Source organism: Rattus norvegicus, chromosome 5 (assembly GCF_021556685.1).
Source record: "Rattus norvegicus strain SHRSP/BbbUtx chromosome 5, alternate assembly SHRSP_T2T, whole genome shotgun sequence".
Lineage (NCBI taxonomy): Eukaryota > Metazoa > Chordata > Mammalia > Rodentia > Muridae > Rattus > Rattus norvegicus.
Window position 1 is genome coordinate 27256525 of NC_141538.1, and position 15966 is coordinate 27272490.

Here is a 15966-nt window from a genome sequence, read left to right on the forward strand (position 1 = left end):
TGGGGTAATGCGTCTGCGGAGTGTATATCCTGTGGAGAGAGAGTAGCAGCTAATAATCACGAAGTTTTCCTGTCTTTTTTCTTCCCTAAAGGCGAAACTGCATTTTAGCAGATGAAATGGGTTTGGGAAAAACCATCCAGTCCATTACATTTCTCTATGAGATATATTTGAAAGGAATCCATGGCCCTTTTTTAGTCATTGCCCCGTTGTCCACGATCCCCAACTGGGAAAGGGAATTCCGAACCTGGACGGAGTTGAACGTGGTTGTGTATCACGGGAGCCAAGCTAGTCGTCGGACCATTCAGTTGTATGAAATGTACTTCAAAGATCCCCAGGTAAAATGTCGTATATGTTTTAGAGGGTTGAAGACTCAGATCTCTGTGATTTGGGAATGGAAGCCTTGAGTTTGCTAACTCGAGAAACTTGCTGCAGATTTCTTATCTGTTTTTAGCATTTGTCATTCTGATTGTTTAATTATAAGGAATAATTTTACTTAACGTTTGGTGACCACAAAACTCTATGACACATTAATAACTTAGTTCTATTTTGTATGCCCAAGACAATACCAAACCAAAAAAAAAGACCAGAGGGAACATTTTATTGTACTATGACCAGAAGCAAAAAAATAGCAAGTCTTATAAAAATTAGAGTATGCCAAAAAAGAGGGGTTTAGTACTTTGCTCTTGTAATTGTTCTGATTTTGTCTTGTCGTAGTTAACTGCTTGTAATCACTGCCTAATATTAGCAATAAAGCATTGTGCATGCATGACAGGGGATGGCGTGTGCTAAAATGTGGGTAATCTTTAAGTGGTAGATGTCCAATAGTTGGAAATAAGGCAGCTTTATATACAAAGACTCTTTACATACAAAGTGTGACCTATAGTTAAAAGGAAAAAAAAGAATACTGTTTTTATCTTTAGATATAAGAAATTATAAGGTTCATCCTCTTTGGATTTTTTTTTTCTTTTAATTTCAAAAATGTTAGTATTTTACAAGAAATGTTAATAAAACACAGTAAAAATTAAGTTACAGAAACTTAAAAATAAAAAAAATTAAAGTCACCTTAGCGCTCAACTTCCTTTTAGGCTCTGTGGGCTGCGACTAGACTGGAGGACTTAAAGACACTTTTCTACACGTGATCTCTAAGAAAATTTGACCCTAAATTTTTCTAGCATTCTCCAGTCTCTTTTTAAAAGGAAATATCATAAATTCTTATTTTAACCGAAACAGCTGTAACTTGAAAACAGCGCCACCTAAAATGCAGAGGTCTCCAAAGGGTTAAATACATACATGTCAGCAGCTTTTATTTAATGCTCAAACGTATGAACACAGCCAGTCCTGTGAAACGACTCTGGTGTCTTGTGCTCCCGTAGGGTCGAGTGATAAAGGGGTCCTATAAGTTCCACGCCATCATCACTACGTTCGAGATGATTCTGACCGACTGTCCCGAGCTGCGCAATATCCCCTGGCGCTGCGTGGTCATCGATGAAGCACACAGGCTGAAGAACAGGAACTGCAAGCTTCTGGAGGGACTGAAGATGATGGACTTGGTTAGTGACCCGGGAAGGGCACCGCACACCCCGTCGGCCCCCTTAGACTAAGCTGTTCAGAAGTCACTGCTGCCTCCCTGACCGCTGTCTGCTGGTATCTCAGCGGAGCGTGGTCATGATAATTTGACCGACGTCAATTTCAAATATTTGCCGTGTCATTAACTGTCGGGCCAGCACTGCCTCAGTGAGGGCAGCCCGGCCACCTTTCCCAGCATGTGGTTTTGCTCCGGTGGGGCCAGTCGTAGGTGTACACTGTCCGTTAGTTGACCAGGATGTCTGTTCAGTTTCTACGGCTGCTGCGAAGTTTGTGGTATTGGAGGCCTCACATTCGTTCCAGGGTTTTAGATAATCATGATTATCTTATTTTCCCAAAGAAATAGCCATGCCTTCCTACTTTGGCATTGGAAAATTTCTCTTTTCCGTAGGAATAATTGCCGGTAACAAGTTTTAAGCATATCAGGAATTAGTTATTTGTCGTGCCTGCTGCTATGTGTACGATCCTCTGATAGAAGTTGCTACAAGCTCTGCTGTCCTTGATTTCCCTCTCACTCCATAGTTTTCAAGACAGTTTGGCCATTTGTTCGTCCCTCCCCCCAACATTTATCTACTTGCGTGTTGAGGTTGCACACGTACCATCGTGTAATTGTGGAAGTGAGGGGACAGAGTGGTTCTCTGCGCCATGTGAGTTCCCGCAACTGAACTCAGTGCTTTTGTCTGCTGAGCCTGCTCCCCAGCCCAGCCTCTCACTTTTACTGTACATTTGAAAAAGAAAGTCGCTACCATGCAGGCAGAATGAATTGGCAGAGTAGAGGAGCTTCTGTAGATTGATAAGATCTCTTGTTATTGAGAGTGGGTGATGGGAAGGAACCTGTGTGTTCAGGGCTGTATTCGTTTTTCTAAAGACCGGGCCTACTGAAAAGAACTTCAGAGCTCTCTGTCACAGCTTTTGCAAGGGGGTTGGACCATCCAGCCATTCTTTCAATTACAAACAAGCGAAATCTAGTTTTGCTGAAGGGAAAGAAGATTGACTGATTTTTTTTTTCCTACTTAGGGTAGCCATTCCCATTTTTCTATCAAGTAAACAGCTTGTTAACAAGGTCCTAGATCTTTTGGAAAGCAGCTCACCAGATCTGATAGCCAGTCTGTTGTAATGAGCATTTAAGAGAAGCAGAGAAAGTCTTTGGAGCAGGGATCTCCCCGGGTGATGGTCCAGCAGCGCAGGGAAGTGATCCTCTCTTTGCAGGTAAACACAGATGTTCAGGACATGTGTAACGATCTTCAGAGCGGAGGTGTGCCTTCACGGTCACCCACTAAGAGACAGTTGTATGTCTGTTTCTGAAGGCTTAAAGTCATGTGACTGAGGTTGTCTTAAGTTGTGATCTATTATTAGCTCCTATGTCTCAAAATAGTAGATTCTCATTGTATAGCACCCTTTTGTTGGTGAGAGAAATGTATTTACTTCTCTCAACATCAAGGAATTTACTTGCTTTTGAGATGCTATAGAAATTAATGTTTTGTTAATGGATTAGAATATGGCACGGAAATAACTTTTCTGTTACATATCACAATATTTATTTACTTTTTTACGCATAATGGCACATAGAGGAAATAATAAATGTTTTCCTCACTGAGCTTGACAGGGAGGCTGAGGCTGCCCCTCACAGTGGGAGACCAGTCATTGGGGGTCCTGACTGTCACAGCCATTATTCCTGTAGCGTGTTTTTAGACGATGCACTGGAAATCTACAGTGACCTATCTCAGAAGAGATGTGTTTGAAGCAGAAGACATTATTGTTGTTCAAAGTCAAAATGTGCTTGTATTGATGCAGCTGAGAATAGCCGACTGGTGCTTGATCCTAACTTCAGCATCGTTTGAACCTGTGCTCTTGCCAGAGTAGCCCAGCGAGGAGCGGTGTTGTCCAGGCAGTGCTGTAGGTCCTAGGGGTTGCCGACACTTAGACTAAGTGGAGCAAGGTGAGCACGAGCTGATGAAGATGCTCTCCAAGGCAGAAAAGAGGACTACTGGGTATCTGCCTCTCCTCTATGACAGAACAAATGGAGCTGTGTGTGCAGGTAGTCATGGCTGACACCATCCTCCATAGGAACTCTGGAAGGGAAGCCCTCAACAAAGAGGGGCTGCGGTGAAGTTGTTATGGGTCTTCATTGACTCCGTTGTCCCCTCATACATCAACAGGAGGCTCCACACAAAAACATGTTGCTAAAATGGAATTAAGTTCACACTCTTCATCCGCACTATGAACGCAATAGTGCTGTCGAGGCAGGTGCAACCCCCTGTCCGTTGACCTGGAGGAGACCGTGATACCCAACAGCATGAGACCAGGGGCTCCTTTACCCAAATAAGTTTCCTTTGAAATGAGCATACCTAAAAGGCTTTGACTAAGTTAAGTGCTCAGACCTGAAACCAGTGAGAAAGGCGATGAGATCACTCCGAGACAGTCAACACAGCAGGGCCACTGTTCCCCATTCACCCCCGCGAGTCTTTCCTCAGTTCATGATGATACTTTCAAACGCTGTTTGATAAAGTCATGCAGGACTTTGGAAAATCAGAGGTCACGGCCTGTGAAGCTTACCAGGTCTAGAAGACCTCAAACTCATTTGCAGATTGCACAGACTTTGTGAGCCTCGTGATGGTGGTAATCTATCCATCTTCTTAATCAGAGAGAGAAACCAGAACGAGACCATCGAACTGCTTCACCTCATGTTTAAAGCGCTTCCCTGAGAGATAGACCTGGTAGAGATGGCTGTTGTCTAGGCCATCTCACTAGGGTTCAGTGAGTATATGTTCTGTGTGGCCAGCTTTCGAGTTAAATCACCACACGGCTGCAGTCACTTCCTAAAATAAATGTGTTGTGTTATGCACCAAGTACCCAAACAAGGAAGAAAATATTAAGGCTTTTGAAATTTATAAGTTCAGGCCTAAGGTTGGTAGGGACTAATGTTCACCAAACCATACACTTGCTTGGCCCGCCCAAAATCCATCCTGGGACACATGAGACCCTGTCTCTTTCTATTTAAGGAGTTGTACGAAAGGTGGAGAGGAAATTGCAGTCTGAATGTAATATACAAGAGAAGAACATGAATGAATGAATGAATGAATGAATGAATGAATGAGTTATCATTGTTAATCCTGATCCATCTAAAAGGCACCTCTGTTGCTTATGTTGAAATAGAAAGAGAAGGCACAGTTTCCTCAATGGCTGGAGGACGGAGTTCACAAGCACAAACACTGGCTGAAGTAATAGCTAAAGGGCTTCAAAGACACAAAACTGGAAATAGCGTCAAATTATTTTTTTTTTAAAATGATTGTGGTATTTAAAACTAAGCTGGCCTCTTTGCTAGTTGAGAATTTTCACAGAACAAAACGGTTTTCCATGTGGCTGTTGCCTTTGGAGGCACCTCCTTTGTCTCCTCAGTGAGTCATGCTGGAGCACATGGAAAGGTGAGAGCCCTGCTGGTGTAGAGAACAGAGAGGAGCCTGGAGCTGAGGGGAGGATCCCAGCGATTGGGAGACTCAGAAAGCCGTCCTCCCTAAATCTCAGCCTTGCAAACCCAGAAGAAAGAGTGGCAGGCGCGTGGAAGGGGGCCCCCAGAGTTTGCTGTGGTGTTCTCAGTGTCTTCATGCCCCTGCCCCAGGAACCACGAGCGCCTGGATCTTTTTCTTGGTTCTAAGTTCTACACCTTGTGTACAGCCCACCACATCGAGCAGAAACGGGACTGTAGGCAGACAGGAAAGTGTTAGCGTTGAGAAGCTCTTGTGTTCCTGAGTGCCATTCCGTCTTCTCCGCTCCTTACAGGAACACAAAGTGCTGCTGACCGGGACCCCGCTGCAGAACACTGTGGAGGAGCTCTTTAGCCTGCTTCATTTCCTGGAGCCAAGTCGCTTCCCTTCAGAAACAACCTTCATGCAGGAATTTGGCGATCTGAAAACAGAAGAGCAGGTACTCACCCCCTCCTCGTTGCCTTTCAGACTCAATGCTGAACGCAGACTTGTGAAATGGCCTTTGAGGATTTTAAGAAGTGGGGGTTGTGTCATCGCATTGGCCACTTTACAAAGAGCTCTGCGGATCCTCTAGAACCGGAAGCCAGAGTTGATCCCGTTTGTCTCCTCTGCCCCTCCCCCACCTCAAAAGAGCACGCTGTGTTTTTATAGAACGGATACTTTACAAAGGCAACCTCGAAAGAGGGTTGTACCGTTTGGGTTAGTGTTTCTGCAGGGTGTACATCACAGGTAGTGGCCGAAGCCCCTAGGGTTTGCCCAACCACCCGTCCACTGGAACTTCGGGTCCTCGGTCCCATTTCTGAACCATATCACTTCAAGCCTATTTATTCGCACTTCAAAAGAGGAGGTACAACTAGCCTGGTAGATCTCTGAAAGAAACCAAAGGGCTTGCGTGTGAGAAACACTTGGCAACCTTAGGCACCGTAAGTTATGCAGGCATTAATTCTAGTTCGTGCGGAGCCTCCTGTCAGTGAACCAGCAAAGATCCACAGCCCACTAATTTTAAAATAAACGGGTTAGGGGTTGGGGATTTAGCTCAGTGGTATGAGCGCTTGCCTAGCAAGCGCAAGGCCCTGGGTTCGGTCCCCAGCTCCGAAAAAAAGAAAAAAAAAAAAAATAAACGGGTTAATAAGCTCAGAGTCTCGGACTTGTTTGCCCATTCTTCAGCCTCCTGGCCGAGTTCAGAGTGTGGTCTGTGGTAATATAGCAGCAGTGTAGTGCCCTATGAGTACCAGAGAGAGACTCCTGCTTGGTTTGCTCACTGATGCAGAGCACTGTCTTCCAACTCCCTCACCCTCACTGTTACTTCCCACAAAGGAAGAGAAGCACGGAGCCCACTGTCAGATCTCCCGCCCTCTTCCTGTCCATCGCTGGGCCAAAACACAAAGGGAAGCTAAGTAAACACCCCTCCCCCAACAGGTGCTCAGGTCCCTCAAGTGGTTCAGGAGTTCCGAACAGGTAAAGGTTTCTGTTCCACACAAGCCACACAGCCTTCGTGCCACGTCTCTTGTGACAGCTCAGAATTCAGCTCTTCCACATTCTTCCTAGGTTTCGGGAACTGAAAATGGATATTAAATAAATGAGACAGCCTCCTCTTTTTTTTTTTTTTTAAATGCCAGGATGTTTTAACCCTTAAGCGGACGGAGATACCAGTATTGACTTGAGGTCCTTTTTTAGGTGCAAAAACTACAGGCTATTCTAAAGCCGATGATGTTGAGACGCCTGAAAGAGGATGTAGAAAAGAACTTGGCCCCCAAAGAAGAGACCATTATTGAAGTTGAGCTAACAAACATTCAGAAGAAGTATTACCGAGCCATCCTTGAGAAGAATTTTACATTTCTTTCCAAAGGTGGTGGACAAGCTAACGTACCTAACCTTTTAAACACTATGATGGAACTCAGAAAGTGCTGCAATCATCCTTACCTAATCAATGGTAAGCTCGCCCGCCCGCCCGCCCGCTCGCCCGCCCGCCCGCCCGCCCTCTGCTTGTTACAGCGGAGGTTGGTACAAGCTTCAGAAGCTCCCCTCCGCCCATGCCAAGGTTCTCCTAGCTCTCGCCCCTCACAGTCCTGGCCTCTCACAGGGCACGCCCTTCTGTGGTTGCTGAGGTTGGCGGGCAGTGCTCTCCCTGCCTGTCACCATCCCCTTCATCTGAAAGTGGGTATTTGCTCCAGGAATAGATGTCAGCAGGGACAGGCCAGCTGCTAAAATCCCGTGAGGATTTCTTGGAGGGAGTGGCGTGTTTGATTCCAAAGCGCTTAAGAGCATCTCCTCGTGGGCAGCCACCGCCCGCCCGCACTTCAGGTGTGTGAGGGAAAGGTGGCCTTAGACCCCTTGCAGTCTGAAGGCCTTTAGTGCGTGTCCCCTGAAAATGGGAGGGGATTCTAAAGTTCTGATCATCGCATCGTCCCTGTTACCAATAGGGACTTCATGGCCTAGATACTTTCTACTCCATAGTGACATGTGACTGACGCCCATGGGTTGAATGCCTTACACACTGAAACCGTTAAGGACATGTGTCCCATGCCTGTAAGGGTACAGCCAGTGGGGACTTAGAGAGTCTCAGAGGAAGATGATATATGAGATGAGGATTTTGCTAGGCAGGACTAGAAAAAGAAAGGACCCCGAGGGTGAAGTCCTAATGCAAGCAAACACAAGAACAGAAAGATCTTACCCAAAGCACAGCAGTGTGTGCGACACAGAGGGACCGTGCCCCTTGGACACTCGGACCCTGCTACGGAGGCCTCAGATGGGGTCAGGTCCAGGCTGTGGGTGGAGGAAAGCCACAGCTGGTATTTGAGCTGAGCACCGGCAGAATGCTCACCTAGGGTATACAAAGCTCTGGGTTCCATCCCAGGACCCAGCAAAGCCAGGTCTGGTAGCACATTCCTGTCATCCCAGCACCGAGGAAGGAGAGGTCAGAGGATTGATGTCATAGTCAGTTCTGTAGAAAATCTGAGGAGGAATGGGGCGAGGAGGGGCTGTTATTCATGAGAGCCTGCCTCAAAAATAAAAAGACTGATCATAGCCAACATTCCAAAAGGGATGGAGTGAAGGACAGATGGACAGACAGACAGACAGACAGACAAGCAGAAAACGATCAGCTGAAGGGATACGGCTGTGATCGGGCAGTTGCTATTGTGACGGCAGGCTAACTTGGGGTGCCGTGTGTCTTCCTAATAGGCTGGCAGTGTGTTAGGGAAGAAAGGACACAGCTTCCCTTTTCCCTGACTCGGTGTGCGCCGTCCACACCCTGGATGTCCTTGTCAATGTAGGAGAAAAAGTAGTGTCTACCTGGAAAATAAGCTCAGGCCATGGAAACCGAGGCCCTCGCTCTGCTGTGCCCGTCTGTGAACTCCTTCTTGAAAGCAGTCGTTTCAGTGGCGTCTGTTTTCTAAATAATTTTAGAATAATTATCTTTCTGATAATTGCACGTCCATTGTGCCAGCTAGCCGTGCAGCGTCTGTGAGCCCGTAAGCCGCTGTGGTGTCAGCTAGCCCGTGGTTGACTTGCGACTCGGGGAGAATACTTGTGAGAGGAGGACACACCTGACTGTGTGCACAGACCTTTATCTCATACCGTATAGAGAGGAAAAAGATAACAGCAACCCCCAGCAGGACAGAGGAGGAAAAGAGAGATTTCCTAAAGGACTCGTGGTGCTGGCAAGGCCTGTGCCACGGGAGCTCAGCACCGTGACAAGGTGGATGTCCCAGAGCTTCCGTGTCCTCCCTGCTCACTTGGGTTAATTACATTCAGAGAGCATTGCTGAGGTTTCCCCACAAAACATAGCAGCGACTCTTCTGTGACGGATTTCTCTCTGCCACCCCCCACCCCCACCCCCATCCCATAGCTCTTCTTCTGGAGTCCTTAGAACTTCTTAAGGTTCTAATTGTCACACCTCGAGGTGAGCTCTATGTCCTGAGAATAAAGTAACATGGTGTCTGTTAGGCAGGTGTCCTTGTGCCCCTGTCTTTCTGAAAGCTTAAAAAAAAAAAAAATACACATACTCTAGGCTCATAGCTCCAGGAAATCGTAGGGAGGGAAACGCTACCTCACGGACATCTCAGGGATTGGTCCAGGACTCAACCGTACGTTCTCATCCAGGATCTGGAAGTGAGCGCTCATGGAGCTATTGCTGCGTATAAGGGAGTTTTAATCGTACGTATTAATTGTCATGAACTAGTTGCAGCAGAGGAGAGTGCCCAGTTGGCCTGAACTTCTATTCTGCAGAGCGCGTCTTTTGAAAAGTAGGAGCAAATCTGTACATCGGTGGGAGTCGTTAGATAAGCCTAGTGGGAGAAAACGCTGGAAGGGTGGTAGTACACACAGTATGTGCAAAGGTTTCTGTGGGTGGAAGTGTCCGTGCGTGGCAGGCACTCAGTCACTGTTGCTACCAGGCAGATACCCGGGTACCTACCTAGTTAGGAGTACTGGGCGAGAACACTGTTTGGGTAGAATTTTATTTCCCGACATGGGGACAGGGGTGGCAAAAGCATGTCCAGAGTCCTCGGGTGGTTGGAGGTGACGCAGGGTCGTTTGTTACAGTTCTTTGTGGGGACAGTGAAGGAAGTAGGTGCATTGATTAAGAGTTTCCTGGTGGGATGGATTTTAGAGAGGGGGAAAAACTTAAGGTATTCTCTCTTTCTGCTGCTCTCCACGGCGTCCATGCTCTCCTGTTCGTTAGTGGCTACTGGACACAGTTGACAGCAGAGCCCCTGCCCCAGTAGCAGCTCCCTGTGGAAGTGGGGAACTCTCTTGCTCCCGATGGCCTTTGCTCTGCATACGGTGATGAATGCGCTGCCAGCTACACTTTAACAAAGCAGTTGAGTTCATCATAACCCATATCTAGTTGATGTTTTCAAATCTAACCTCAAAGGAAATCTTTACTCACCAATTTTGAAATTCTGTCTTGTGATACGTAGGGCAGAAATTGCAACCCTCACTCCCCGCAACCTCCCTCTCTTTCCCTGTCGCCATAATAAATACAGCGCCGAAAGAATTGCAAAGGGTGTGCGCTTGTAGGGGATGGAGGAATGCTAGTGTAAACTGTTGTGGACGGACTGGAACTCCTAGTGAAGTCGATCAGTTCCGACATTAAGAATGTAATCCCGGGAGAGCCATCTGACGATGTGCTTAGAAGCTAAAGTACACCTTCCTTTGCGTGGGATGGAGTTTGATCCCCGCGCTCCCATCACATGCCGTCACTCACAACATCTTGGGAGGGATCCGATCTCTCTGACCTCTGCAGGCCTCTTCACTCGCACGCACACAGGCATGAGTGTGCACACGCTTTAAAATAAATTCTAAAAGTTAAAGGATAAGAGATAATCGGTGGCACCAAAAAGTCAGGAGTGTTATTTTGCTCCTTCTTAATAACTTTAAGATTTTGTAATGTAAGTTTAGATTTCTCTGTTTGAATTATTTATATTTCAGTTTTTTACCGAAATAATTCCAGCCTGTTTGACGTTTGCTTTCTCAAAGTGAAAGTCTCATTTTTGAAAAACAGTTCCTTGATCACTAAGTAAGTCGTTTTTAGATCATTTCATTTTGACCATGGGTTGTATGTCTCACGGACAAAGAATGCCCAAACATCATGAAGGTAAAAAAAAATTAATTTATAAATTGTAAGCATCTTATGACGCACAATATAAAAGAATAAACTTTCTAAAAGATCTAATGTGATCATTCACTTTAGGTCTCTGTGCTGCCCGTGAGCGCTTTCCGAGTCTCGTGCCAGGTCTCCAGATCTCAGGCTTGAGGAACGCCACCCCCTTGAGTCAGAGACACTTTGGCTTCTGTTCTTAACGTGGCAACTCTTCCTCATCTTTCCTTGGTCTGTTTCCACACTAACAGAGCAAACCCGAATCTTAGTGAGCAGGAGTGAGAGGGTCGGCATTTTCAGCCGGTCTCACTTTGTGAAAAGGTCATGTATCTCATGGAAGGCCTGGCACTTGCTCCAAACATCAAGTGGTTTTAGTCTGTCCTTGATGATTCTTAACTAACCCTGCGTTCTCTGTATGACCTCATGAGGACAGCCTCACAGCCACCGGAAATGGAAGGGGACTGTCCCCCATCATCATCATCATCAGTATTGTGTTGCCCGTGGAGGCGTGTGGAGGTTGCAGTGGCCTGCCTGACCCGGCCTGACCTTCAGACGCCTTTGGGAGATTTCTGTAACCCCCATCTGTGTGTCACGTGTCTCCAACAGCGGGGGGGTGGGGGTGGGGGAGGAAGGGTTAAGTTCCTGGCACAGTGTAATGGTAGGAAGTGACCCCTTTCGGTTAAATTCGGTGTGCTTTCTAAAAATCCAGCTGGGATGGGAGAAGAGTGCGAAACCAGCCCTGTGTACTGGGGAGCCCCAGAGGCCAAGCAGGAGGGCAGATCATCTCTGCTTAACTCCAACCAAAGAACCAGAGCCCTGAGAGAAGCTCAGAGAGCTCACCTCCTGCTGCTGCTGCTGCTGCTGCTGCTGCTGCTGCTGCTGCTGCTGCTGCTGCTGCTGCTGCTGCTGCTGCTGCTGCCTGGACCCACAGTAAGGTGGGGGAGGCCAAAGGCGGTAGCTGTGAGCCTTCCTCACCGGGATCATGCTCTTCTCTTGAGTCTGCTCTAACGCTTTCAAGTGTTTGCACAGTGAAGAAACATCGAGAAAAAGGAAGTTAGCTGGGGAGCCATAGCGTTGCCTCTGGTTTTAGCTCTAGAGGGTTTGGGTGATTCAAGGCAGCAGTGCTGTTTGTGTTTTACTCAGCAGACACCCCCTTCCTCTGCAATTCAGGCTCTAGATTTTCTGTAGGTATCTGGCCCTTGGCTTGTTTCTGCCACTGAACGGCCTAACAGCCTGTTGTTGAAATTCAGGTGTGTTTTGTTTGGTTGGTTTTGGTTTGGCTTGGTTTGGTTTGTTTTTTTTAGTATAGTCAGCAAACACTTGGTGGCTGGGAAACGAGGACTTCTCCCCGGCTACCTCAATGTATGGGACTTAACACTTCGGTCCCTTCTGTAGGCCTGTAGTTAACGTGTGGCTCTAACTCTGAGTAAGCAGGTGGCTTCCTGCCCTCACACACGAGCGAGCGGGAGAGTTCTGATCTTGCCAGTTTGTTGCGGGTTTTGAAAGCAGACCCATTGTTTTCGGTAATAAAAACCTTTTACAGTCTCCGCGTCATGCCGTCCAATCTCCGCAGGTGCTGAAGAGAAAATTCTGGAAGAGTTCAAAGACGCGCACAACGCAGATTCTCCAGATTTCCAGCTCCAGGCAATGATCCAGGCGGCCGGCAAGCTGGTTCTGATTGACAAGCTGCTGCCAAAGCTGAAGGCTGGTGGCCACAGGGTGCTCATCTTTTCCCAGATGGTGCGCTGCCTGGACATCCTGGAAGACTATCTCATCCAGAGACGGTGAGGCCACTGCCTAAAAACAACAGCGAAAGGGCCTGCGAGGGTCCCCCGAGACATTCGCAGGAGAGGCGGAGGGATGTACAACTTACCCCTCCCCCTTTAAACCCACAGTCGTAGATAAGGGCATCGTACACGATTGCAGGGGCCACTGCATACTTTATTTTCTCTTCAAGACAGGGTTTTTCCGTGTAGCCCTGGCTGTCCTAGAACTCGCTCTGTAGGTCAGGCTGGGCTTGAGCTCACAGAGATCCACTTGTCTCTGCTTCCTCAGTGCTAGGATTAAAGGCGTATCCCCCACCCCCACCCCCCCACCCCCGCCAGATGTGTACGTAGGGCTCTTCGTTTGTTTGTTTGTATTATGCTGCATACTTTTGTGAGCAGATTTTTTTTTTTTCATCTCATTCAACTTGGGGAGAAAAGTTGTGAAAATTATTTTATCAGCCATTTTTAGAGTTTAGCCATTTGCTTGAGGAAGCCTAAATCTTTGAGTGTTCTGGCATTTGTATGGAAAATACCTCTGACCCGAATGACTTATGCCCAGTCCTTCCAACGTGTGAGTGCATATCCCATATTGGAACACTTACTTGAAAGCAAAAAGGAGCGAGCATATGGTAGCTGTTTGTCAGGCCTCCTTGTTGTATTTCCAGGTACCCGTACGAAAGAATTGATGGCCGAGTCAGAGGCAACCTCCGCCAGGCAGCTATTGACAGATTCTCCAAACCTGATTCTGATAGGTTTGTTTTCCTCCTGTGCACACGGGCAGGAGGGCTAGGCATTAATCTTACCGCTGCTGACACCTGCATCATCTTCGACTCAGACTGGAATCCCCAGAATGACCTCCAGGTAAGCGGGAGACGGCCGCCTCCTGTCAGCCACACCAGTGAACTAGTGTGTCATCGCTCAGCCTTTGACTCCCATTTCAGAGCAAGTCAACTATTGATCACCCGATGTGTAATATGAGAGGAAACCCCTTAGTGTGTTAGTATTCTAAACCGTGCCTTTAATTATTTTAATAATGCAGTTTTATAACCGACTGAAGAGCCATGCGTTTCTTGAGGGGTTGTATTGGTCACTTTGGCTGCCCTGACAAACTCCTGTGATTGGTCAGCTTAACCAATAGCCATCCATGCCCCACTCAAGGTTCTGGAGTTGAAACTGTGAGGTCTGGATGCCAGCAAGACTGGGTTGTTGCTGCCTAGGCAGCTGTATTCTCCTGCCTCTTCTTATAGAACAGTAATCCCGTTCTTCAGGGCGCCGCCCTCGTGACCTAATTACCTCCTGAGTGCTCACCTCTAAGCCTAACACTTCGGTCAGCTTTTCCAACATGCACATGTAGGGAAGACACAGTCCGGTGTCCATTGCAACAGCTGTTGGTTTTCTTTCCTTCCAGGCTCAAGCTAGATGCCACAGAATAGGGCAGAGCAAATCCGTGAAAATCTACAGGCTGATCACCAGGAACTCCTATGAAAGGGAGATGTTTGACAAGGCTAGCCTGAAGCTGGGTCTGGATAAAGCCGTGTTGCAGTCAATGAGTGGAAGAGAAAATGCCACCAATGGGGTAAGATGGCACTGCCCCGGCTGTACATTCAGCCTGCTTTCCACCTGCAGCCAGCCGATTGTTAGGAATCTTCTGGCATCTGGTTTTTGTTGTTTTCTTGAGATGAGGCCTCACTATGAGCCCTTGCTGGTCTGGAACTTGCAGATCCACCTGTTTCTACCTCCCGGTTTCTGGGTTTAAAGGTGTGTTACCGCATTCCACTGGCTGTTTTTTATCCTCAAATTTTAAATATATCTTATTGCATTTTCCTTCATTATAAGTAAACCCACTGAAGACACGTAGTTTGTATTTTAATTCTAAATTACTCTTAATACTTATCATTTCTCCAACACAGGTACAACAGCTGTCCAAGAAGGAAATAGAAGACCTCCTACGAAAGGGGGCTTATGGTGCACTTATGGATGAAGAAGATGAAGGGTCTAAGTTTTGTGAAGAAGATATTGACCAGATTCTCCTTCGTCGAACCCACACTATTACCATTGAGTCCGAAGGAAAAGGTTCCACATTCGCGAAGGTTTGAATCTACTTAGGGGGCCAGGTCTTTAGTGCAGAACTTTAGAACTCGTGAAGAGAACTTACAAAGGACCACAAAAACATATGCAGAACATTGGCTTCTCACTATGAATTATAGACCATTAATTCTCCCGTAACTCCCAATACTTATTCCTGTTTCCTCAGTCAGTCTCTACTCTTCATGCCTCACCCAGTCCATCAAATCACGTGCACTTTCTTTGTAGCGCCGTCTACCCTGGAAACACCATTCTATGTGGAGTTTATACCGTGTGTGGTCTCTTGAGCATGCTCTCATAAAACTATGTGGTGTTTTTCACGTTCATCCTTGTAGTATATGCATGGATAATTTGTTCCTTTTTGTGGCTTACAATGTTCCACTGTATGGGTATCACACAATGACCAGGTCATGATAGATTCCAGTCATTTATTCATTGCCAATTGATGATGAGTTTTGGCTTGTTTCTATTTTGGGATTTTTAGTGAACATCATCGTAGTTTTTGCTTGGACATGTCTTCTCGTTTCTCTTGAGCAAGCAACAGGAACAGGACTAGAGGTGAGGTTAGCTCTCTCGGCTCCCCAGTGAGGACCAAACCCAAGGCCTCATCCAAGCATGCTTATCAGTTAAGGAACTAACAGACCGGGTTGTTTTCTTTTAAACAAATTGGAAAGAATGTAAGTTAGCAAAGGAATGCTGGCTCCCACCCTGGCATCTTCTTACAGGTGCATCCCTTACCCCACTGCCCTCTGTGTCCTCTGAGCACCCCTCTGGTCGTCCTCCACTCTGCAGAAGCCCTTCACACCACGGGAGACCTCTTATTCCTTCTGCCCTTTGGCTTAAAGTCTCTTCCTAGAGCTTCATGACAAAACCTACGCACACGAGCGTGCGCGCGCACACACACACTCACACACACATACTCACACGCATACACATACATACACACTCACACATACACACACACACACGCTCACACACACACACTCACACTCACACACATACTCACACGCATACACATACATACACACTCACACATACACACACACACACGCTCACACACACACTCACACTCACACACATACTCACACGCATACACATACATACACACTCACACATACACACACACGCTCACACACACACACTCACACTCACACACACATACTCACACGCATACACATACATACACACTCACACATACACACACACACACACACACACACACACACACACACACACGGCCTCCAGTTCATAGGTGTCTCTGAGCCTGCCTTAGATTGTTTGACCCAGTGGCTCCCAGCTCTATCCACTTTCTCACAAATGCCGTGACTGTTTTTCCTTTACAACTGCGTATAGCTAGAGCATTTGCTTCATCAGTTCCTCTGTTGTTGGACAACTAGGCTGTTCCATTTCCTGCCTATTGTGAAACATGGGTGTGTAAGTGTCT

At 46.9% G+C, this 15966-nt stretch overlaps 1 protein-coding gene across 2 annotated transcripts in view; it reads left to right on the plus strand.

The window, feature by feature from the left end:
- Chd7 (chromodomain helicase DNA binding protein 7) overlaps positions 1–15966 on the plus strand; it is a 183339-nt gene that overhangs the window by 141483 nt on the left and 25890 nt on the right. For both annotated transcript variants that reach the window (NM_001107906.4, XM_087548652.1), the window contains exons 12-19: positions 92–335; positions 1374–1550; positions 5365–5508; positions 6747–7002; positions 12245–12455; positions 13103–13298; positions 13846–14013; positions 14348–14527. In NM_001107906.4, coding sequence (NP_001101376.2) covers positions 92–335; positions 1374–1550; positions 5365–5508; positions 6747–7002; positions 12245–12455; positions 13103–13298; positions 13846–14013; positions 14348–14527 — 1576 coding nt within the window. The remainder of the gene's footprint in view (positions 1–91; positions 336–1373; positions 1551–5364; positions 5509–6746; positions 7003–12244; positions 12456–13102; positions 13299–13845; positions 14014–14347; positions 14528–15966) is intronic.